A 24,311-nucleotide genomic window follows, 5' to 3' on the forward strand; every position below is an offset into this window, starting at 1 on the left:
GATATCCACCACATTTAAAACATGTTACGATCAGTTAGAAGTCTCTTTCCTGTAAAATCTATTAGGGGTTGTACTAGTGAAATTTCCCAAACGTGGATAACAAAAATTTAGAGTTTATTTTTAGTGCGTGACAAAATTATCTTCACTTACATTTATTATAGTTTTCAAATTTTTTTGCATACATAAACTCTAAAATTTTCCTTTTGGTGTGATATTATATCTTTTTTGTTTATGAAAAAAATGGGAGAGAGAAAACTCAAGTTTGGATTTGAAAAAAAAATTTGAGAATCCGAAATAGAAATACACAAATGCTGAGAGAGATAATTCCAAAAAGTATCTGTGATTTTTAAGTATAGCCAAAAAGTGGGTTTTTTGGCTCCGGTTCATGTCCAACCAAAAGCTTACTTGAGAACTTAATTTTTCTACTCGAAATTTTTGGATCATTAGGCCACTTGGATCCTCAACAAGTTTCTGGCATGCATATCCACCACATTGAAAACATATTAGGATCAGTTAGAAGTCTCTTTCCAATAGAATCTATTAGGGGTGGTACTAGTGGAAATTCCCAATTGTGGATAACAAAACTTTGGAGTTCATTTCTAGTGCACGAAATAATTTTCTGCACTTACATTTATTATAGTTTTCAAATTTTTTTGCATTGATCAACTCTAAAATTTTTATTTTGTTGTGATCTTATATCTTTTTTGTTTATGAAAAAAATGGGAGAGTGAAAACTGAAGTTTGGATCTGAAAAAAAAATTTGAACATCCAAATTGGATAAGCACAAATGCTGAGAGAGATAATTCCAAAAAGTAAATGTGATTTAAAGGATAGGTAAAAAGTGTGTTGTTTGGCTCCGGTAAATATCCAACCACACGTTAACTTGAGAATTTAAGTTTTTCTACTCCTTTAAATTTTTGGATCATTAGGTCACTTGCATCCTCAACATGTTTCTGGCATGCATATCCTCCACATTTACAACATTTAAGGATCAGTTAGAAGTCTCTTTCCTATAAAATCTATTAGGGGTTGTACTAGTGGAATTTCCCAAACGTGGATAAAAACACTTTGGAGTGCATTTTTAGCATAAAACAATTTCCTTCACTTACATTTATTATAGTTTTCAAATTTTTTTCCATACATAAACTCTAAAATTTTCGTTTTGTTGTGATCTTATATCTTTTTTGTTAACGAGAAAAATGGGAGAGTGAAAACTCAAGTTTGGATCTGAAAAAAAAATTTGAACATCCAAAATGGAAATGCACAAATGCTGAGAGGGATAATTCCAAAAAGTATCTATGATTATGAAGGATTGGCAAAAAGTGGGTTGTTTGGGTCCGGTAAATATCCAACCACACTCTCACTTGAGAATTTAATTTTTTCTACTCGAAATTTTTGGATCATTAGGCCACTTGCATCCTCAAGATGTTTCTGGCATGCATCTCCACCGAATTTAAAACATGTTAGGATCATTTAGAAGTCTCTTTCCTATAAAATCTTTTAGGGGTTATACAAGTGAAATTTCCCAAACGTAGATAACAAAACTTTGGAGTTCTTTTTTAGTGCGTGAAATAATTTTCTTCACTTACATTTATTACGGTTTTCAAATTTTTTTGCATACATAAACTCTAAAAATTTCATTTTGTTGTCATCTCATATCTTTTTTTTTTACGAGAAAAATGGGAGAGTGAAAACAGAAGTTTGGATTTGAAAAAAAAAATTTGAACATCCAAAATGGAAATGCACAAATGCTGAGAAAGATAATTCACAAAAGTATCTGTGATTTTTAAGGATAGGAAAAAATTGGGTTGTTTGCCTCCGGTACATATCCAACCACACACTAACTTGAGAACTTAATTTTTTCTACTCCTTGAAATTTTTGGATCATTAGACCACATGCATCCTCAACATGTTTCTGGCATGCATATCCACCACATTTAAAACATGTTAGGATCAGTTAGAAGTCTCTTTCCTATAAAATCCATTAGGGGTTGTACGAATAGAATTTCCCAAAAAAGGATAACAAAACTTCTGATTTCATTTTTTGTACGTGAAATAATTTTCTTCACTTACATTTATTAAATGTTTCAAATTTTTTGCATACATCAACTCTAAAATTTTCATTTTGTTGTGTTCTTATAACTTTTTTTTTTTACTAGAAAAATGGGAGAGTGAAAACTCAAGTTTGGATTTGAAAAAAATATTTCGACATGCAAAATGGAAATGCACAAATGCTAAGAGAGATAATTCCAAAAAGTATCTGTGATATTTAGGGAAAGCAAAAGAGAAGGTTGTTTGGCGCCAGTAAATATCCAACCACACGTTAACTTGAGATTTAATTTTTTCTACTCAAAATTTTTGGATCATTAGGCCACTTGCATTCTCAACATGTTTCGGGCATGCATATCCACCACATTTGAAACATGTTAGCATAATATAGAAGTCTCTTTGCTATAAAATCTATTATGGGTTGTACAAGTGGAATTTCCCAAACATGGTTAACAAAACTTTGGAGTGCATTTTCAGTGCATTAAACTTTTTCATTCACTTACATTTGAGTTTTCAAATTTTTTTACATACATAAACTCTAAAATTTTCATTTTGTTGTGATCATATATCTTTTTCGTTTACGAGAAAAATGGGAGAGTGAAAACTCAAGTTTGGATCTGAAAAAAAAATTTGAGCATCTAAAATGGAAATGCACAAATGCTGAGAGCGATAATTACAAAAAGTATATGTAATTTTTAAGGATAGGAAAAAAGTGGGTTGTTTGGCTCCGGTACATATCCAACCACCCGGTAACTGGAGAACTTAATTTTTTCTACTCCTTGAAATTTTTTGATCATTAGGCCACTTGCATCCTCAACATGTTTCTGGCATGCATATCCACCACATTCAAAACATGTTAGGATCATTTAGATGTCCCTTTTATATAAAATCCATTAGGGGTTGTACTAGTGGAATTTCAAAAACAAGGATAAAAAACTTTGGAGTTCATTTTAAGTGCGTGGAATAAACTTCTTCATTTACATTTATTATAGTATTCAAATTTTTTTGAATACATAAACTCTAAAATTTTCATTTTGTTGTGATCTTACATCTTTTTTGTTTACGAGAAAAATGGGAGAGTCAAAACTCAAGTTTGGATCTGAAAAAAGAATTTGAACATCCAAAAAGGAAATGCACAAATGCAGAGAGTGATAATTCGAAAAAGTATCTATGATTTTTAAGGATAGGAAAAAAGTGGGTTGTTTGGTTCCGGTAAATATCCAACCACATGTTAACTTGAGAATTTAATTTTTTCTACGCCATCAAATTTTTGGATTATTAGGCGACTTGCATCCTTAACATGTTTCTTGCAAGAATAGCCACCACATTTAATACATGTTAGGATCAGTTAGAAGTCTCTTTACTATAAAATCTATTAGGGGTTGTACAAGTGGAATTTCCTAAACGTGGATAACAAAACTTTGGAGTTCATTTTTAGAGCGTGAAATAATTTTCTTCACTTACATTTATTACAGTTTTCAAATTTTTTTGCTTACATCAACTCTAAAATTTTCATTTTGTTGTTATCTTATATTTTTTTGTTTGCGAGAAAAAAGGGTGAGTGAAAACTGAAGTTTGGATCTGAAAAAAAAATTTGAACATCCAAAATGGAAATGCACAAATGCTGAGAGAGATAATTTCAAAAAGTATCTGTGATTTTTAAGGATAGGCAAAAAGTAGGTTGTTTGGCTTCGGTAAATATCCAACCACACGTTAACTTGAGAATTTAATTTTTTCTACTCCTAGAAATTTTTGGATGATTAGGCCACTTGCATCCTCAACAAGTTTCTGGCATGTATATCCACCACTTTTAAAACATGTTAGGATAATTTAGAAGTCTCTTTCCTATTAAATCTATTAGGTGTTGTACAAGTGGAATTTCCCAAACTTGGATGACAAAACTTTGGAGATCATTTTAACGTGTTAAATAATTTTCTTCACTTCAATTTATTATAGTTTTCAAATTTTCTTGCATACATAAACTCTAAAATTTTCTTTTTTTTGTGATCTTATATCTTTTTTGTGTACGAGAAAAATGGGTGAGTGAAAACTCAAGTTTGGATCTGAAAAAAAAAATTTGAATATCCAAAATGGAAATGCACAAATGCTGACAGAGATAATTCCAAAAAGTATCTGTGATTTTTAAGGATAGGCAAAAAGTGGGTTGTTTGGCTCCGGTAAATATCCAACCACACGTTAACTTCAGAATTTAATTTTTTCTACTCCTTGAAATTTTTGGATCATTAGGCCACTTGCATCCTCAACATGTTTCGGGCATGCATATCCACCACTTTTAAAACATGTTAGGATAATTTAGAAGTCTATTTCCTATTAAATCTATTAGGAAATGTACAAGTGGAATTTCCCAAACTTGATAACAAAACTTTGGAGTTCATTTTAATGTGTGAAATAATTTTCTTCACTTATATTTATTTTAGTTTTGAAACTTTTTTCCATACATTAACTCTAAAATTTTCGTTTTGTTGTGATCATATATCTTTTTTGTTTACGAGAAAAATGGGAGAGTGAAAACTCAAATTTGGATTTGAAAAAAAAAATTGAGCATCCAAAACAGAAATGCACAAATGCTAAGAGGGATACTTCCAAAAAGTATCAGTCATTTTTATGGATGGGAAAAAAGTGGGTGGTTTGGCTCCGGTACATATCCAACCACACGCTAACTTGAGAACTTAATTTTTTCTTCTTCTATAAATTTGTGGATCATTAGGCCACTTGCATCCTCAACATGTTTCTGGCATGCATATCCACCACATTTAAAACATGTTAGGATCAGTTAGAAGTCTCTTTCCTATAAAATCTATGAGGGGTTGTAGTAGTGGAATTTCCCAAACATGGATAACAAAACTTTGGAGTTCATTTTGAGTGCGTGAAATAATTTTCTTTACTTACATTTAATATAGTTTTAAAAGTTTTCTGCATACATCAACTCTAAAATTTTCATTTTTTTGTGATCTTATATCTTTTTTTTTATGAGAAGTATGGGAGAGTGAAAACTCAAGTTTGGATCTGAAAAAAAAAATTTGAACATCCAAAATGGATATGCACAAATGCTGAGAGAGATAATTCCAAAAAGTATCTGTGATTTTAAAGGTGAGGAAAAAAGTGTGTTGTTTGGCTCCAGTAAATATCCTACCACACGTTAACTTGAGAATTTAATTTTTTCTACACCTTGAATTTTTTGGATCATTAGGCCACTTGCATCCTCAACATGTTTTTGGCATGCATATCCACCACTTTTAAAACATGTTAGTATAATTTAGAAGTCTCTTTCCTATTAAATCTATTAGGGGTTGGACAAGTGGAATTTCCCAAACTTTCATAACAAAACTTTGGAGTTCATTTTAATGCGTTAAATAATTTTCTTCACTTCTATTTATTATAGTTTTCAAATTTTCTTGCATACATAAACTCTAAAATTTTCGTTTTGTTGTGATCTTATATCTTTTTTGTTTACGAGAAAAATGGGAGAGTTAAAACTCATGTTTGGATCTGAAAAAAAAATTTGAGCATCCAAAACGGAAATGCACAAATGCTGAGAGGGATAATTCCAAAAAATTTTAGTGATTTTTATGGAAAGGAAAAAAGTGGGTGGTTTGGCTCTGGTACATATCCAACCACACGCTAATTGAGAACTTAATTTTTTTTACTTCTTGAAATTTTTGGATCGATAGGCCACTTGCATCGTCAACATGTTTCTGGCATGCATATCCACAACATTTAAAACATGTCAGGATCAGTTAGAAGTTTATTTCCAATAAAATCTATTAGGGGTTGTACTAGTGGAATTTCCCAAACATGGACAACAAAACTTTGGAGTTCATTTTTAGTGCGTTAAATAATTTTCTTCACGCACATTTGTTATAGTTTTCAAATTTTTTTGCATACAAAAACTCTAAAATTTTCATTTTGTTGTGATCTTATATCTTTTTTGTTTACGAGAAAAAAGGGACAGTGAAAACTCAAGTTTAGATCTGAAAAAAAAATTTGAACATCCAAAATGGAAATGCACAAATGCTGACTGAGATAATTCCAAAAAGTATCTGTGATTTTTAACGATAGGAAAAAAGTGGGTTGTTTGGTTCCGGTAAATATCCAACCACACGTTAACTTGAGAATTTAATTTTTTCTACACCTTGAAATTTTTGGATTATTAGGCCACTTGTATCCTCAACATTTTTCTTGCATCCATATCCGCCACATTTAAAACTTGTTAGGATCAGTTAAAAGTCTTTATCCTATAAAATCTATTAGGGGTTGTACTAGTGGAATTTCCTAAACGTGGATAACAAAACTTTGGAGTTCATTTTTGGAGCGTGAAATAATTTTCTTCCCTTACATTTATTATAGTTTTCAAAAATTTTTGCATACATCAACTCTAAAATATTCATTTTGTTGTGATCTTATATCTTTTTTTTTTTTTGCGAGAAAAATGGGTGAGTGAAAACTCAAGTTTCGATCTGAAAAAAAATTTTGAACATCCAAAATGGAAATGCACAAATGTTGAGAGAGATAATTCCAAAAAGTATCTGTGATTTTAAAGGATAGGAAAAAAGTGGGTTGTTTGGTTCCGGTAAATATCGAACCACATGTTAACTTGAGAATTTAATTTTTTCTACACCTTGAAAATTTTAGATTATTAGGCCAATTGCATCCTCAACATGTTTCTTGGATGCATATACACCACATTTAAAACATGTTAGGATCAGTTCGAAGTCTCTTTACTATAAAATCTATTAGGGGTTGTACTAGTAGAATTTCCTAAACGTGGATAACAAAACATTGGAATTCATTTTTAGAGGATGAAATAATTTTCATCACATACATTTATTACAGTTTTCAAAAAAATTTACATACATCAACTCTAAAAGTTTCATTTTGAGGTGATCTTCTATCTTTTTTGTTTGCGAGAAAAATGGATGAGTGAAAACTCAAGTTTGACTCTGAAAAAAAAAAATTTCAACATCCAAAATGGAAATGCACAAATGCTGAGAGAGATAATTCCAAAAAGTATCTGTGATTTTTAAGGATAGGAAAAAAGTAGATTGTTTGGCTCCGGTAAATATCCAACCACACGTTCACTTGAGAATTTAATTTTTTCTTCTCCTTGAAATTTTTGGATCATTAGGCCACTTGCATCCTCAACATGTTTCTGGCATGCATATCCACCACTTGGATAACAAAACTTTGGAGTTCATTTTAATGCATGAAATAATTTTCTTCACTTATATTTATTATAGTTTTCAAATTTTCTTGCATACATAAACTCTTAAATTTTCGTTTTGTTCTGATCATATATCTTTTTTGTTTATGAGAAAAATAGGAGACTGAAAACTCAAGTTTGGATCTGCAAAAAAATTTTAACATGCAAAATGGAAATGTACAAATGCTGAGAGAGATAATTCCAAAAAGTATCTGTGACTTTTAAGGATAGGAAAAAAGTGGGTTGTTTGGTTCCGGTAAATATCCTATCACACGTTAACTTTTGAATTTAATTTTTTCTACTCGAAATTTTAGGATCATTAGACCACTTGCATCCTTGTTGTGGACTCAATAGCACACCGAGCCACACAACGAAGAAGACAACAACAACTCACTCAATAGGATATAATTCTTATATTTCTTTGAGTAGGATTTATTTCTAATATTGTTTTAACTAGGATTTATTTCTTATATTGTTTTAAGTAGGAGTTATTTCTAATTACTTTTTATGTAAGGGCATTATGGGGAATTATTGTAACCCTAACCCTAAAACTCCCTATTTAAGGGATAGGTATGAATGAAATAGGTAAGCTTTGAGATTTTAGAATAACCTAGTCTAAATAGGTTGGGATCACCTCTTGCTCCCGAGTTTAGGGTTTACTCCAAAAATCCAACCTATCATTCACCCTCCATTGCCATCCATCTTCACCCAAATTCATCCACCATCATCCCTATTAAGAAAAGGAGCTCCCTGCCCCTTTTCCGAGCCCAAAGAGGAGGTCTATCCTACTTCTTGGCAGCAGCAACAAGAGAGGCCCAATTCCTCCCTTACCAAGCAGCAAAGTGAGGATTTTTATCCTCAAATCTTGAGCAATTCCTGGTGCAACGTGGGAGCTGATCATAGCATCAAAGAAGAGGTATTAATCTATCCCAAACTCGTGTTTCAAGTTATTTAAGAAAGAAGGATTGCATTCTTAGCTAGAGCAGCAACAAAGAGGGCCAAACCCCTCTTTGCCGTGATCAAGAAAAGAGAGCACCTTGCTCTAGCAAGGTCAGCATTGTTGTGGGGTCTTCTACCTAGCACAACAACTCGGTAGGACCCTCAAAAGAGGATCTTTCCTCCTGGCCAAGCATTGGTTAAGGAGAAATACTCATACACAGACCCTTGACGTGAAGTGAGTAAATTTTGAGTGCTGGATTCACAAATCCCACGCCGTGTTACTCGATCCATGACTCGGGACCGTGGATGAGCTTCTGGATGAGTTACTCGATCCATGACTCGGGACCGTGGATGAGCTTCTGGATGAGTTACATGGGTCGTGGTTATTTACTAAACTCAACCTCCGTTCGGGATACCATCAGGTCCGGATGCACCCCTCTGATATCGAGAAGACGGCGTTCCGCACGCACCATGGCCACTTTGAGTTCGTCGTCATGCCATTCGGGTTATCCAATGCACCCTCCACTTTTCAAGCTTTGATGAACGAGGTATTTAGCCCCTATCTTCGAAAATTTGTTCTTGTATTTTTTGATGATATTTTGATATATAGCAAGTCGGTTGAGGAGCACTTGGCACACTTGAGGATTGTTTTCGACTTGTTAAGAGCACATCAGCTCTATTTGAAACACTCCAAGTGTTCTTTTGCGGCTTCACACGTGGGATATCTGGGACACATTATCTCACATGAGGGGGTTACGGTGGATCCCGAGAAGATCCGAGCTATTCATGAGTGGCCGCAACCACAGTCGTGTTCTGCATTACGGGGTTTTCTGGGTCCTGCGGGCTACTACCGTAAATTTATTCAGAACTATGGGCCAGTGGCAGCACCATTGACGAGTTTACTCAAGAAAAATTCCTTTATTTGGAATGAGGGGGCCACCACGTCATTTGTGGCACTCAAAGCTGCCCTCGCATCCGCGCCAGTATTACAACTTCCCAACTTCGACGAATTGTTCGTGGTAGAGTGCGACGCTTCGGGCGTGGGCATGGGGGCCGTTTTACAGTAGCTGGGCCATCCTATTGCTTATTTTAGCAGACAGTTGGCAGTCCGCCATCACAAACTGGCAGCCTATGAGCGCGAATTGATTGGGTTGGCCAAAGCGGTCCAACATTGGAGGCCTTATCTCTGGGGCCGGGCTTTTCTCATACGCACGGATCACTACAGCCTTAAATTCTTACTAGAACAGCGTTTGACGATGTCGCCACAACAGCACTGGATCAGTAAGTTGTTGGGGTTTGACTTCTTGGTGGAGTATCGTGCGGGGAGATTAAATAAGGCTGCAGATGCCTTGTCACGATGTTTTGAATATCAGCAGTCGGTCTATTCTATCAGCCAGGCGAGATTTCTCATTATGGACTTGGTGCGAGAAGCACATGCTACTAACCCTGCACTGCAGGAACTGCATCAGCAGATCTCAGAAGGGACAATGAATGTGAAGTGGTCCATCCAGGATTCACTTATTTATTATAAGCATCGGATTTTCCTTCCACCTGAGTCCGAGTTGATTCCAGCTATTCTCTCGGCCTACCACGACAGTACACACGAGGGGATCCAGAAGACCTTGCACAGAATTCGAGCTAATTTTTACTGGCAAGCCATGAAAGCCTCTATTGCGACTTATGTTGGCGACTGTCAGGTATGCCAGCACAACAAAGCCGAGCACTTGAGTCCAGCCGGTCTTCTCCAGCCTCTGGCCCTTCCAACGCAGGTTTGGGCCGACATTTCAATGGATTTTGTGGAAGGCCTACCCCTGTCAGCCGGCAAATCCGTACTTTTCGTAGTGGTTGATCGATTCTCCAAGTACGGGAATTTTATACCGATGGCTCATCCGTATACAGCAACACGGGTTGCTCAGACTTTCCTGGAGCAGATAGTACGCTTACATGGCATTCCAGAATCCATTGTGAGTGACAGAGATGCAGTTTTCACGAGCACCTTTTGGCGGGAACTGTTTCGCTTGAGTGGGACGAAATTGAAGTTCTCCTCCGCCTATCATCCACAGACAGACGGGCAGACTGAGGTGGTTAACCGCACCATCGAGATGTATCTACGGTGCTTGGTGGGGGATCGTCCGCGACAATGGGTTCAATGGCTTCCGTGGGCCGAATATTGTTACAACACTTCGTTCCACTCTGCATTACAATCCACTCCTTTTCGGGTTATATATGGTCGGGATCCACCTCGCCCCCTCTCGTACAACCCAGGGTCCACCCGCATGGACACGATTGATCAGGCACTCATAGACAGGGATCTACTGCTACAGAATATCACAGAACGGCTACGACGTGCCCAAGCTCGGATGAAGGATGTATACGACAGAGGCCACCGTGAGGTCTCTTTTGAGGTTGGAAAGTATGTGTGGCTACGGCTCCAGCCCTACCGTCAGCAGTCTCTAGCGGGACCTCCACGTCATAAGCTCTCACCCCGATTTTTTGGGCCGTTTCCCATTCTTCGACGCGTGGGACCAGTCGCCTATCAACTCAAATTACCGGACACCGCCAAAATTCACGATGTGTTTCATGTCTCTCTTTTGAAGCCGCATTCCGGAGCACAGCCTTCATCCACTCCATTCCTACCACCAGTTGATCATGGCGAGGTTATTCTTAACCCAGCTGCGATGTTACGTGCACGGTTGACCAATGATCATTGGGAGATTCTCGTTCAGTGGACGGACACTGACCCCGACGCTGCAACATGGGAACGTGTGGACATCTTCAAACAAGTCTACCCAGCTTTTGAGCTTGAGGACAAGCTCTTTCTCCATGGGGAGGCAGATGTTGTGGACTCAATAGCACACCGAGTCACACAACGGAGAAGACAACAACAACTCACTCAATAGGATTCAATTCTTATATTTCTTTGAGTAGGTTTTATTTCTAATATTATTTTAAGTAGGATTTATTTCTTATATTGTTGTAAGTAGGAGTTATTTCTAATTACTTTTTATGTAAGGGCATTATGGGGAATTATTGTAACCCTAACCCTAAAACTCCCTATTTAAGGGATAGGTTTGAATGAAATAGGTAAGCTTTGAGATTTTAGAATAACCTAGTCTAAATAGGTTGGGATCACCTCTTGATCCTGAGTTTAGGGTTTACTCCAAAAATCCAACCTATCATTCACCCTCCATTGCCATCCATCTTCACCCAAATTCATCCACCATCATCCCTATTAAGAAAAGGAGCTCCCTGCCCCTTTTCCGAGCCCAAAGAGGAGGTCTATCCTCCTTCTTGGCAGCAGCAACAAGAGAGGCCCAATTCCTCCCTTACCAAGTAGCAAAGTGAGGATTTTTATCCTCAAATCTTGAGCAATTCCTGGTGCAATGTGGGAGCTGATCATAGCATCAAAGAAGAGGTATTAATCTATCCCAAACTCGTGTTTCAAGTTATTTAAGAAAGAAGGATTGCATTCTTAGCTAGAGCAGCAACAAAGAGGGCCAAACCCTCTTTGCCGTGATCAAGAAAAGAGAGCACCTTGCTCTAGCAAGGTCAGCATTGTTGTGGGGTCTTCTACCTAGCACAACAACTCGGTAGGACCCTCAAAAGAGGATCTTTCCTCCTGGCCAAGCATTGGTTAAGGAGAAATACTCATACACAGACCCTTGACGTGAAGTGAGTAAATTTTGAGTGCTGGATTCACAAATCCCACGCCGTGTTACTCGATCCATGACTCGGGACCGTAACAATCCTCAACATGTTTCTTGCATGCATATCCACCACATTTAAATCATGTTAGGCTCAGTTAAAAGTCTCTTTCATATAAAATCTATAAGGGGTTGTACTAGTGGAATTTCCCAAACGTGCTTACATGTAATATAGTTTTCAAATTTTTATGCATACATAAACTCTAAAATTTTTATTTTGTTGTGATCTTATATCTTTTTTTTTTACTAGAAAAATGGGAGAGTGAAAACTTAAGTTTGGATCTGAAAAAAATATTTCGACATGCAAAATGAAAATGCACAAATGCTGAAAGAGATAATTCTAAAAAGTATCTGTGATTTTTAAGGATAGGAAAAAAGTGGGTTGTTTGGCTCCGGTAAATATCCAACCACACGTTAACTTGAGAATTTAATTTTTTCTACTCCTTGAAATTTTTGGATCATTAGGCCACTTCTATCCTCAACATGTTTGTGGCATCCATATCCTCTACATTTACAACATGTTAGGATCAATTAGATGTCACTTTCCTGTAAAATCTATTAGGGGTTGTACAAGTGGAATTTCCCAAACATGGATAACAAAACTATGGAGTGCATTTTTAGTGCGTGAGACAATTTCCTTCACTTAAATTTCTTATAGTTTTCAAAATTTTTTGCATACATAAACTCTAAAATTTCCGTTTTGTTGTGATCTTATATCTCTTTTTATTACGAGAAAAATGAGAGAGTGAAAACTCAAGTTTGGATTTGAAAAACAAATTTGAGCATCCAAAATAAAAATGCACCAATGCTGAGAGGGATAATTCCAAAAAGTATCAGTGATTTTTAAGGATAGGAAAAAAGTGTGGTTTTTGGCTCCAGTAATTATCCAACCACACGCTAACTTGAGAACTTAATTTTTTCTACTCCTTGAAATGTTTGGATCATTAGGCCACTTGCATCCTCAACCTGTTTCTGGCATGAATATCCACCACTTTTCAAACAAGTTAGGATCAGCTAGAAGTCTCTTTCCTATAAAATCCATTAGGGGTTGTACTAGTGGAATTTCCCAAACAAGGATAACAAAACTATGGAGTTCATTTTTAGTGCGAGAAATAATTTTCTTCACTTACATTTGTTATATTTTTCAAATTTTTTTGCAAACATAAACTCTAAAATTTTTATTTTGTTTTGATCTTCTATCGTTTTTGTTTACAAGAAAAATGGGTGAGTGAAAACTCAAGTTTGGATCTGAAAAAAAAAATGAACATGTAAAATGGAAATGCACAAATGCATAGAGAGATAATTCCAAAAATTATCTGTGACTTTGCAGGATTGGAAATAAGTGGGTTGTTTGGTTCCGGTAAATATCCAACCACACGTTAACTTGAGAATTTAATTTTTTCTACTCCTTGAAATTTTGGATCATTAGGCCACTTGCATCCTCAACATGTTTCTTGCATGCATATCCACCACATTTAAAACATGTTAGGATCAGTTAGAAGTCTGTTTCCTATAAAATTTATTAGGGGTTGTACTTGTGGAATTTCCCAAACGTGGATAACAAAACATTGGAGTTCATTTTTAGTGCGTGAAATAATTTTCTTCACTTATATTTATTACAGTTTTCAAATTTTTTTGCATACATTAACTCTAAAATTTTCATTTTGGTGTGATCTTATATCTTTTTTGTTTACGAGAAAAATGAGAGAGTGAAAACTCAACTTTGGATCTGAAAAAAAAATTTGAACATCCAAAATGGAAATGCACAAATGCTGAGAGAGATAATTCCAAAAAGTATCTATGATTTTTAAGGATAGGCAGAAAGAGTGTTGTTTGGCTTCTGTAAATATCCAACCACACGTTAACTGGAAAATTTAATTTTTTCTACTCCTTGAAATTGTTGGATCATTAGGCCACTTGTATCCTCAACATGTTTCTTGCATGCATATCCACCACATTTAAAACATGTTAGGATCAGTTAGAAGTCTCTTTCCTAAAAAATTTATTAGGGGTTGTACTTGTGGAATTTCCCAAACGTGGATAACAAAACCTTGGAGTTCATTTTTAGTGTCTAAAATAATTTTCTAAACATATATTTATTACAGTTTTCAAATTTTTTTGCAAACATCAACTCTAAAATTTTCATTTTGTTGTGATCTTATATCTTTTTTGTTAACGAGAAAAATGGGTGAGTGAAAACTCAAGTTTGGATCTGAAAAAAAAATTTGAACATCCAAAATGGAAATGCACAAATGCAGACAGAGATAATTCCAAAAAGTATCTGTGATTTTTAAGGATAGGCAAAAAGTGGGTAGTTTGGCTCCGGTAAATATCCAACCACACACGTAAACTTGAGAATTTAAATTTTTTTACTCCTTGAAATTTTTGGATCATTAGGCCACTTGCATCCTCAACATGTTTCTGGCATGCATATCCACCACTTTTAAAACTTGTTACGATAATTTAGAAGTCTCTTTCCTATTAAATCTATTAGGGGTTGTACAAGTGGAATTTCCCAAACTTGGATAACAAAACTTTGGAGTTCATTTGAATACGTGAAATAATTTTCTTCACTTATATTTATTATAGTTTTCAAAATTTCTTGCTTACATAAACTCTAAAATTTTTTTTTGTTGTGATCTTATATCTGTTTTGTTTACGAGAAAAATCGGAGAGTGAAAACTCAAGTTTGGATCTGAAAAAAAATTTTGAGCATCCAAAACGGAAATGCACAAATACTGAGAGGGATAATTCCAAAACGTATCAGTGATTTTTATGGATAGGAAAAATGTGGGTGGTTTGGCTCCGGTACATATCCAACCACACGCTAACTTGACAACTTAATTTTTTTTACTTCTTGAAATGTTTGGATCATTATGCCACTTGCATCCTCAACATGTTTCTGGCATGCATATCCACCACATTTAAAACATGTTAGGATCAGTTAGAAGTCTCTTTCCTATAAAATCTTTTAGGGGTTGTACTAGTGGAATTTTCCAAACATGGATAACAAAACTTTGGAGTTCATTTTTAGTGCGTGAAATAATTTTCTTCACTTACATTTATTAGAGTTTTCAAATTTTTTTGCATACATAAACTCTAAAATTTTCATTTTGTTGTGATCTTATCTCTTTTTTGTTTACGAGAAAAATGGGAGAGTGAAAACTCAAGTTTGGATCTGAAAAAAAAATTTGAGGATCCAAAATGGAAATGCACAAATGCAAACAGAGATAATTCCAAAAAGTATCAGTGATTTTAAAGGATAGGAAAAAAGCGGGTTGTTTGGCTCCGGTACATATCCAACCACACACTAACTTGAGAACCTAATTTTTTCTACTACTTGAAATTTTTGGATCATTAGGCCACTTGCATCCTCAACATGTTTCTGGCATGCATATCCACCACATTTAAAACATGTTAGGATCAGTTAGAAGTCTCTTTCCAATAAAATCTATTAGGGGTTGTACAAGTGGAATTTCCCAAACATGGATAACAAAACTTTGGAGTTCATTTTTAGTGCGTGAAATAATTTTTTCACTGACATTTATTATAGTTTTCAAATTTTTTTACATACACAAACTCTAAAATTTTCATTTTTTTGTGATCTTATTTCGTTTTTGTTTACGAGAAAAGTGGGAGAGTGAAAACTCAAGTTTGGATCTGAAACAAAAATTTGAACATCGAAAATAGAAATGCACAAATGCTGAGAGAGATAATACATAAAAGTATCTGTGATTTTTAAGGATAGGAAAAAAGTGGGTTATTTGGTTCCGGTAAATATCCAACCACACACGTAAACTTGAGAATTTAATTTTTCTTACACCTTGAAATTTTTGGATTATTAGGCCACTTGTATCCTCAACATGTTTCTTGCATGCATATCCACCACATTTAAAACATGTCAGGATCAGTTAGAAGTCTCTTTCCTATAAAATCTATTAGGGTTGTACTAGTGGAATTTCCTAAATGTGGATAACAAAACTTTGGAGTTCATTTTTGGAGCGTGAAATAATTTTCTTCACTTACATTTATTACAGTTTTCAAAAATTTTTACATACATCAACTCTAAAATATTCATTTTTTTGTGATCTTATTCTTTTTTGTTTGCAAGAAAAATGGGTAAGTGAAAACTCAAGTTTGGATCTGAAACAAAAATTTTGAACATCCAAAATGGAAATGCACAAATGTTGAGAGAGATAATTCCAAAAAGTATCTGTGATTTTTAAGGATTGGAAAAAAGTGGGTTGTTTGGTTCCGGTAAATATCCAACCAAATGATAACTTGAGAATTTAATTTTTTCTGCACCTTGAAAATTTTGGATTATTAGGCCACTTGCATCCTCAACATGTTTCTTGCATTCATATCCCCCACATTTAAAACTTGTTAGTATCAGTTAGAAGTCTCTTTACTATAAAATCTATTAGGGGTTGTACTAGTGGAATTTCCTAAACGTGGATAACAAAACTTTGGAGTTCATTTTTAGTGTGTGAAATAATTTTCTTCACTTACATTTATTACCGTTTTCAAAATTTTTTGCATCCATCAACTCTAAAATTTTCATTTTGATGTGATTATATATCTTTTTTGTTTGCGAGAAAAATGGGTGAGTGAAAACTCAAGTTTGAATTTGAAAAAAAAAAAATTGAACATCCTAAATGGAAAGGCACAAATGCTGAGAGAGATAATTCCAAAAAGTATCTGTGATTTTTAAGGATAGGCAAAAAGTGGGTTGTTTGGGTCCGGTAAATATCCAACAACACGTTCACCTGAGAATTTAACTTTTTCTACTCCTTGAAAATATTGGATCATTAGGCCACTTGCATCCTCAACATGTTTCTAGCATGCATATCCACCACTTGGATAACAAAACTTTGGAGTTCATTTTAATGCATGAAATAATTTTCTTCACTTATATTTATTATAGTTTTCAAATTTTCTTGCATATATAAACTCTTAAATATTCATTTTGTTCTGAGCTTATATCTTTTTTGTTTACGAGAAAAATGGGAGACTGAAAACTCAAGTTTGGATCTGCAAAAAAATTTTAACATGCAAAATGGAAATGCACAAATGCTAAGAGAGATAATTCCAAAAAGTATCTGTGACTTTTAAGGATAGGAAAAAAGTGGGTTGTTTGGTTCTGGTAAATATCCAACCACAAGTTAACTTGAGAATTTAATTTTTTCTACTCGAAATTTTACGATCATTAGACCACTTGCATCCTCAACATGTTTCTTGCATGCATATCCACCACATTTAAATCATGTTAGGATCAGTTAAAAATCTCTTTCATATAAAATCTATAAGGTGTTATACTAGTGGAATTTCCCAAAAGTGGATAACAAAACTATGGAGTTCATTTTTAGTGCGTGAAATAATTTTCTTCGCTTAAATTTATTATAGTTTTCAAATTTTCTTGCATACATCAACTCTTCAATTTTCGTTTTGTTCTGAGCTTATATCTTTTTTGTTTACGAGAAAAATGGGAGATTGAAAACTCAAGTTTGGATCTGTAAAAATATTTTAACAAGCAAAATGGAATTGCACAAATGCTGAGAGAGATAATTCCAAAAATTATCTGTGACTTTTAAGGATAGGACAAAAGTGGTTGTTTGGTTCCGGTAAATATCCAACCACATGTTAACTTGAGAATTTAATTTTTTCTACTCGAAATTTTAGGATCATTAGACCACTTGCATCCTCAACATGTTTCTTGCATGCATATCCACCACATTTAAATCATGTTTGGATCAGTTAAAAGTCTCTTTCATATAAAATCTATAAGGGGTTGTACTAGTAGAATTTCCCAAACGTGGATAACAAAACATTGGAGTTCATTTTTAGTGCGTGAAATAATTTTTTTTGCTTAAATTTATTATAGTTTTCAAAATTTTTTGCATACATCAACTCTAAAATTTTCATTTTTTTGTGATCTTTTATCTTTTTTGTTTACGAGGAAAATGGGTGTGAGAAAATTGAAGTTTGGATCTGAAAAAAAAATTTAAACATCCAAAATGGAAATGCACAAATGCTGAGAGAGATAATTCCAAAAAGTATCTGTGATTTTTAAGGATAGGAAAAAATTGGGTTGTTTGGCTCTGGTACATATCCAACCACACACTAACTTGAGAACTTAATTTTTTCTACTCCTTGGAATTTTTGGATCATTAGGCCACTTGCATCCTCAACATGTTTCTGGCATCCATATCCACCACATTTAACACACGTTAGGATCATTTAGAGGTCTCTCTCCTATAAAATCTATTAGGGGTTGTACAAGTGGAATGTCCCAAACATGGATAACAAAACTTTGGAGTTCATTTTTAGTGCGTGAAATAATTTTCTTCACTTACATTTATTACAGTTTTCAAAATTTTTTGCATACATCAACTGTAAATTTTTATTTTGTTGTGATCTTAAATGTTTTTTGTTTACGAGAAAAATGGGAGAGTGAAAACTCAAGTTTGCATCTGAAAAAAAAAATTGAACATCCAAAAGGGAAATGCACAAATACTGAGAGAGATAATTCCAAAGAGTATCTATGATTTTTAAGGATAGGCAAAATGTGGGTTGTTTGGCTTCGGTAAAAATCCAACCACATGTTAACTTGAGAATTTAATTTTTTCGACTCCTTGAAATTTTTGGACCATTAGGCCACTTGCATCCTCAACAAGTTTCTGGCATGCATATCCTCCACATTTAAAACATGATAGGATCAGTTAGAAGTCTCTTTCCTATAAAATCTATTAAGAGTTGTACTAGAGGAATTTCCAAAACATGGATAACAAAACTTCTGATTTTATTTTTAGTGCACGAAATAATTTTTTTCACAGACATTTATTATAGTTTTCAATTTTTTTTGCATAATTAAACTCTAAAATTTTCATTTTGTTGTGATCTTATATCTTTTTTGTTTACTAGAAAAATGGGAGAGTGAAAACTTAAGTTTGGATCTGAAAAAAATATTTAGACATGCAAAATGGAAATGCACAAATGCTGAGAGAGATAATTCCAGAAAGTATCTGTGATTTTTAAGGATAAGCAAAAAGTGGGTTGTATGGCTACGGTAAATATCCAACCACAGGCTAACTTGAGAATTTAATTTCTTCTACTCCTTGAAACTTTTGGATCATTAGGCCACTTGCATCCTCAACATGTTTCTGGCATGCATATCCACCACATTTAACACATGTTAGGATCATTTAGAAGTATTTTTCCTATAAAATCTCTTAGGGGTTGTACAAGTGAATTTCCCAAATGGGGATAACAAAACTTTGGAGTTCATTTTTAGTGCGTGAAATAATTTTTTCTTCACTTACATTTTTAACAGTTTTCAAATTTTTTTGCATACATGAACTCTAATTTTTCATTTTGTTGTGATCTTAAATGTTTTTTGTTTACGAGAAAAATGGGAGAGTGAAACTGAAGTTTGGATTTTGAAAAAAAAATTTGAACATCCGAAATGGAAATGCACAAATGCTGAGAGAGATAATTCCAAAGAGTATCTATGATTTTTAAGGATAGGCAAAAAGTGAGTTGTTTGGCTTCGGTAAATATCCAACCACATGTTAACTTGAGAATTTAATTTTTTCTACTCCTTGAAATTTTTGGACCATTAGGCCACTTGCATCCTCAACAAGTTTCTGGCATGCATATCCTCCACATTTAAAACATGTTAGGATCAGTAAGAAGTCTCTATCGTATAAAATCTATTAGGGGTTGTACTAGTGGAATTTCCAAAACACGGATAACAAAACTTCTGAGTTTATTTTTAGTGCATGAAATAATTTTCGTCACTTACATTTATTATAGCTTTCAATTTTTTTTGCATACATAAACTCTAAAATTTTCATTTTGTTGTGATCTTATATCTTTGTTGTTTACTCGAAAAATGGGAGAGTGAAAACTAAAGTTTGGATCTGAAAAAAATAGTTAGACATGCAAAATGGAAATGCACAAATGCTGAAAGAGATAATTCTAAAAAGTATCTGTGATTTTTAAGGATTGGAAAAAAATTGGTTGTTTGGCTCCGGTAAATATCCAACCACACGTTAACTTGAGTATTTAATTTTTTCTACTCGAAATTTTTGGATCCTTAGGCCACTTGCATCCTCTACATGTTTCTGTCATGAATATCCACCACATTTAAAACATTTTAGGTTCAATTAGAAGTCACTTTCCTATAAAATCCATTAGGGGTTGTACTAGTGGAATTTCCCAAACAAGGATAACAAAACTTTGGAATTCATTTTTAGTGCGTTAAATAATTTTCTTCACTTACATTTGTTATAGTTTTCAATTTTTTTTGCTAACATAAACTCTAAAAATTTTATTTTTTTGTGATCTTATATCTATTTTGTTCAGGAGAAAAATGAGAGAGTGAAAAATCAAAGTTGGATCTGAAAAAAAAATTTGAACATCGAAAATGGTAATGCACAAATGCTGAGAGAGATAATTCCAAAAAGTATCTATGATTTTTAAGGATAGGCAGAAAGAGTGTTGTTTGGCTTCTGTAAATATCCAACCACACGTTAACTTGAAAATTTAATTTTTTTTACTCTTTGAAATTTTTGGATCATTAGGCCAATTGCATCCTCAACATGTTTCTGACATGCATATCCACCACATTTAAAACATGTTAGGATCATTTAGAAGTCTTTTTCCTATAAAATCTATTAGGGGTGTTACAAGTGGAATTTCCCAAACGTGGATAACAAAACTTTGGAGTTCAATTTTGGTGCGTGAAATAATTTTCCTCACTTACATTTATTACAGTTTTCAAAAATTTTTGCATACATCAACTCTAAAATTTTCATTTTGTTGTGATCTTTTATCTTTTTTTATTACGAGAAAAATGGGAGAGTGAAAACTCATGTTTGGAACTGAAAAAAAAATTTGAACATCCAAAATGGATATGCACAAATGCTGAGAGAGATAATTCCAAAAAGTATCTGTGATTTTAAAGGGTAGGAAAAAAGTGTGTTGTTTGGCTCCGGTAAATATACAACCACATGTTAACTTGAGAATTTAATATTTTCTAGTCCTTGAAATTTTTGGATCATTAGGCCACTTGCATCCTCAACATGTTTCTGGCATGCATATCCTCCACATTTTCAACATGTTAGGATCAGTTATAAGTCTCTTTCCTATAAAATGTATTAGGGGTTGTACTAGTGGAATTTCCCAAAGATGGATAACAAAACTTTGGATTGCATTTTTAGTGCGTGAAACAATTTCCTTCACTTACATTTATTTTAGTTTTCAAAAGTTTTTGCATATGTAAACTCTAAAATTTTCATTTTGTTGTGATCTAATATCTTTTTTGTTTACGAGAAAAATGGGAGAGTGAAAACTCAAGTTTGGATCAGAAAAAAAAATTGGAGCATCCAAAATGGAAATACACAAATGCTGAGAGAGAAAATTCCAAAAAGTATCAGTGATTTTTGAGGATAGGAAAAAAGTGGGTTGTTTGGCTCCGGTACGTATCCAACCACACGCTAACTTGAGAACTTAATTATTTCTACTCCTTGAAATTTTTGGATCATTAGGCCACTTGCATCCTCAACATGTTTCTGGCATGCATATCCACCACATTTAAAACATGTTAGGATCAGTTAGAAGTCTCTTTCCTATAAAATCTATTAGGGGTTGTACTAATGGAATTTCCCAAACATGGATAACAAAACTTTGGAGTTCATTTTTAGTGCGGGAAATAATTTTCTTCACTTACATTTATTATAGTTTTCAATTTTTTTTGCTTACATAAACTCTAAAATTTTCATTTTGTTGTGATCTTATATCTTTTTAGTTTACGAGAAAAATGGGAGAGTGAAAACTTAAGTTTGGATCTGAAAAAAAATTTGAACATCCAAAATGGAAATGCACAAATGCTGAGAGCGAGAATTCCAAAAAGTATCTATGATTTTTAAGCATGGGAAAAAAGTGGGTTGTTTGGTTCCTGTATTTATCCATCGACACGTTAACTTGAGAATTTAATTTTTTCTACACCTTGAAAATTTTGGATTATTAGGCCACTTGCATCCTCAACATATTTATTCCATGCATATCCAGCACATTTAAAACATGTTAGGATTAGTTAGAAGTCTCTTTACTATAAAATCTATTAGGGGTTGTACTTGTGGAATTTCCCAAACATGGATAACAAAACCTTGGAGTCATTTTTAGTGCACAAAATAATTTTGTTCACTTTCATTTATTATAGTTATCAAAATTTTTTGCATACATAAACTTTAAAATTTCCATTTTGTTGTGATCTTATATCTCTTCTGTTTACGAGAAAAATGAGAGAGGGAAACTCAAGTTTGGATCTAAAAAAAAAAATTTGAGCATCAAAATTGAAAATGCACCAATGCTGAGAGAGATAATTCCAAGAAGTATCACTGATTTTTAAGGATAGGAAAAAAGTGTGTTGTTTGGCTCTAACGCAAACTTGAGAACTTAATTTTTTCTACTCCTTGAAATTTTTGGATCATTAGGCCACTTGCATCCTCTACATGTTGCTGGCATGAATATCCACCACATTTAAAACATTTTAGGATCAGTTAGAAGTCTCTTTCCTATAAAATCCATTTGGGGTTGTACTAGTGGAATTTCCCAAACAAGGATAACAAAACTTTGGAGTTCATTTTTAGTGCGTTAAATAATTTTCTTCACTTAAATTTGTTATAGTTTTCAATTTTTTTTGTATATATAAACTCTAAAATTTTCATTTTGTTGTGATCTTTTTATCGTTTTTGTTTACGAGAAAAATGGGACAGTGAAAACTCCAGTTTGGATCTGAAAAAAAAATGAACATGCAAAATGGAAATGCACAAATGCTGAGAGTGATAATTCCAAAAATTATCTGTGAGTTTTCAGGATTGGAAAAAAGTGAGTTGTTTGGTTCCGGTAAATATCCAACCACACGTTAACTTGAGAATTTAATTTTTTGTAGTCCTTGAATGTTTTGGATCATAGGGCCACTTGCATCCTCAACATGTTTCTTGCATGCATATCCACCACATTTAAAACATGTTAGGATCAGTTAGAAGTCTCTTTCCTATAAAATTTATTAGGGGTTGTACTAGTGGAATTTCCCAAACGTGGGTAACAAAACTTTGGAGTTCATTTTTAGTGCGTGAAATAATTTTCTTCACTTATATTTATTACTGTTTTCAAAAATTTTTGCATACATCAACTCTAAAATTTTCATTTTGGTGTGATCTTATATCTTTTTTGTTTGTGAGAAAAATGAGAGAGTGAAAAAACAAGTTTGGTTCTAAAAAAAAATTTGAACATCCAAAATGGAAATGCACAAATGCTGAGAGAGATAATTCCAAAAAGTATCTATGATTTTTAAGGACAGGGAGAAAGAGTGTTGTTTGGCTTCTGTAAATATCCAACCACACATTAACTTAAAAATTTAATTTTTTCTACTCCTTGAAATTTTTGGATCATTAGGCCACTTGCATCTTCAACATGTTTCTGACATGCATGTCCACCACATTTAACACATGTTAGGATCATTTAGAAGTCTCTTTCCTATAAAATCTATTAGGGGTTGTACATGTGGAATTTCCCAAACGTGGATAACAAAACTTTGGAGTTCATTTTTAGTGCATGAAATAATTTTCTTCACTTACATTTATGACAGTTTTCAAATTTTTTTGCATACATCAACTCTAAATTTTTATTTTGTTGTGATCTTAAATGTTTTTTGTTAACGAGAGAAATGGGAGAGTGAAAACTCAAGTTTGGATCTGAAAAAGAAATTTGAACATCCAAAATGGAAATGCACAAATGCTGAGAGATATAACTCCAAAAAGTATCTGTGATTTTTAAGGTTAGACGTGGGTTGTTTGCACCGGTAAATCTCCAACCACATGTTAACTTGAAAATTTAATTTTTTCTACTCCTTGAAATTTTTGGATCATTAGGCCACTTGCATCCTCAACATGTTTCTGGCATGCATATCCACCACATTTAACACATGTTAGGATCATTTAGAAGTCTCTTTCCTATAAAATCTATTAGGGGTTGTACATGTGGAATTTCCCAAACGTGGATAACAAAACTTTGGAGTTCATTTTTAGTGCGTGAAATAATTTTCTTCACTTACATTTATGACAGTTTTCAAATTTTTTTGCATACATCAACTCCAAATTTTTATTTTGTTGTGATCTTAAATGTTTTTTGTTAACGAGAGAAATGGGAGAGTGAAAACTCAAGTTTGGATCTGAAAAAGAAATTTGAACATCCAAAATGGAAATGCACAAATGCTTAGAGAGATAATTCCAAAGAGTATCTATGATTTTTAAGGATAGGCAAAAAGTGGGTTGTTTGGCTTCGGTGAATATCCAACCACATGTTAACTTGAGAATTTAATTTTTTCTTCTCCT

The 24,311-nt window shown here is 33.7% G+C and overlaps 1 protein-coding gene across 1 annotated transcript in view; it reads left to right on the forward strand.

Annotated features, from left to right (window-relative positions):
* Nucleotides 1–9,621: 9,621 nt before the first annotated feature.
* The window catches only part of LOC137942878 (uncharacterized), a gene marked incomplete at its 3' end in the record, with an annotated part of 60,507 nt that continues 45,817 nt past the window's right edge, over nucleotides 9,622–24,311 (forward strand). Inside the window, 2 exon segments of the mRNA XM_068788601.1 lie at nucleotides 9,622–9,630; nucleotides 10,825–10,972. Coding sequence (XP_068644702.1) covers nucleotides 9,622–9,630; nucleotides 10,825–10,972 — 157 coding nt within the window.

Source organism: Aristolochia californica, unplaced genomic scaffold (assembly GCF_029961685.1).
Source record: "Aristolochia californica isolate CCGP_79_NKW_82.1479 unplaced genomic scaffold, dmAriCali1.0.hap1 SCAF_10, whole genome shotgun sequence".
NCBI lineage: Eukaryota > Viridiplantae > Streptophyta > Magnoliopsida > Piperales > Aristolochiaceae > Aristolochia > Aristolochia californica.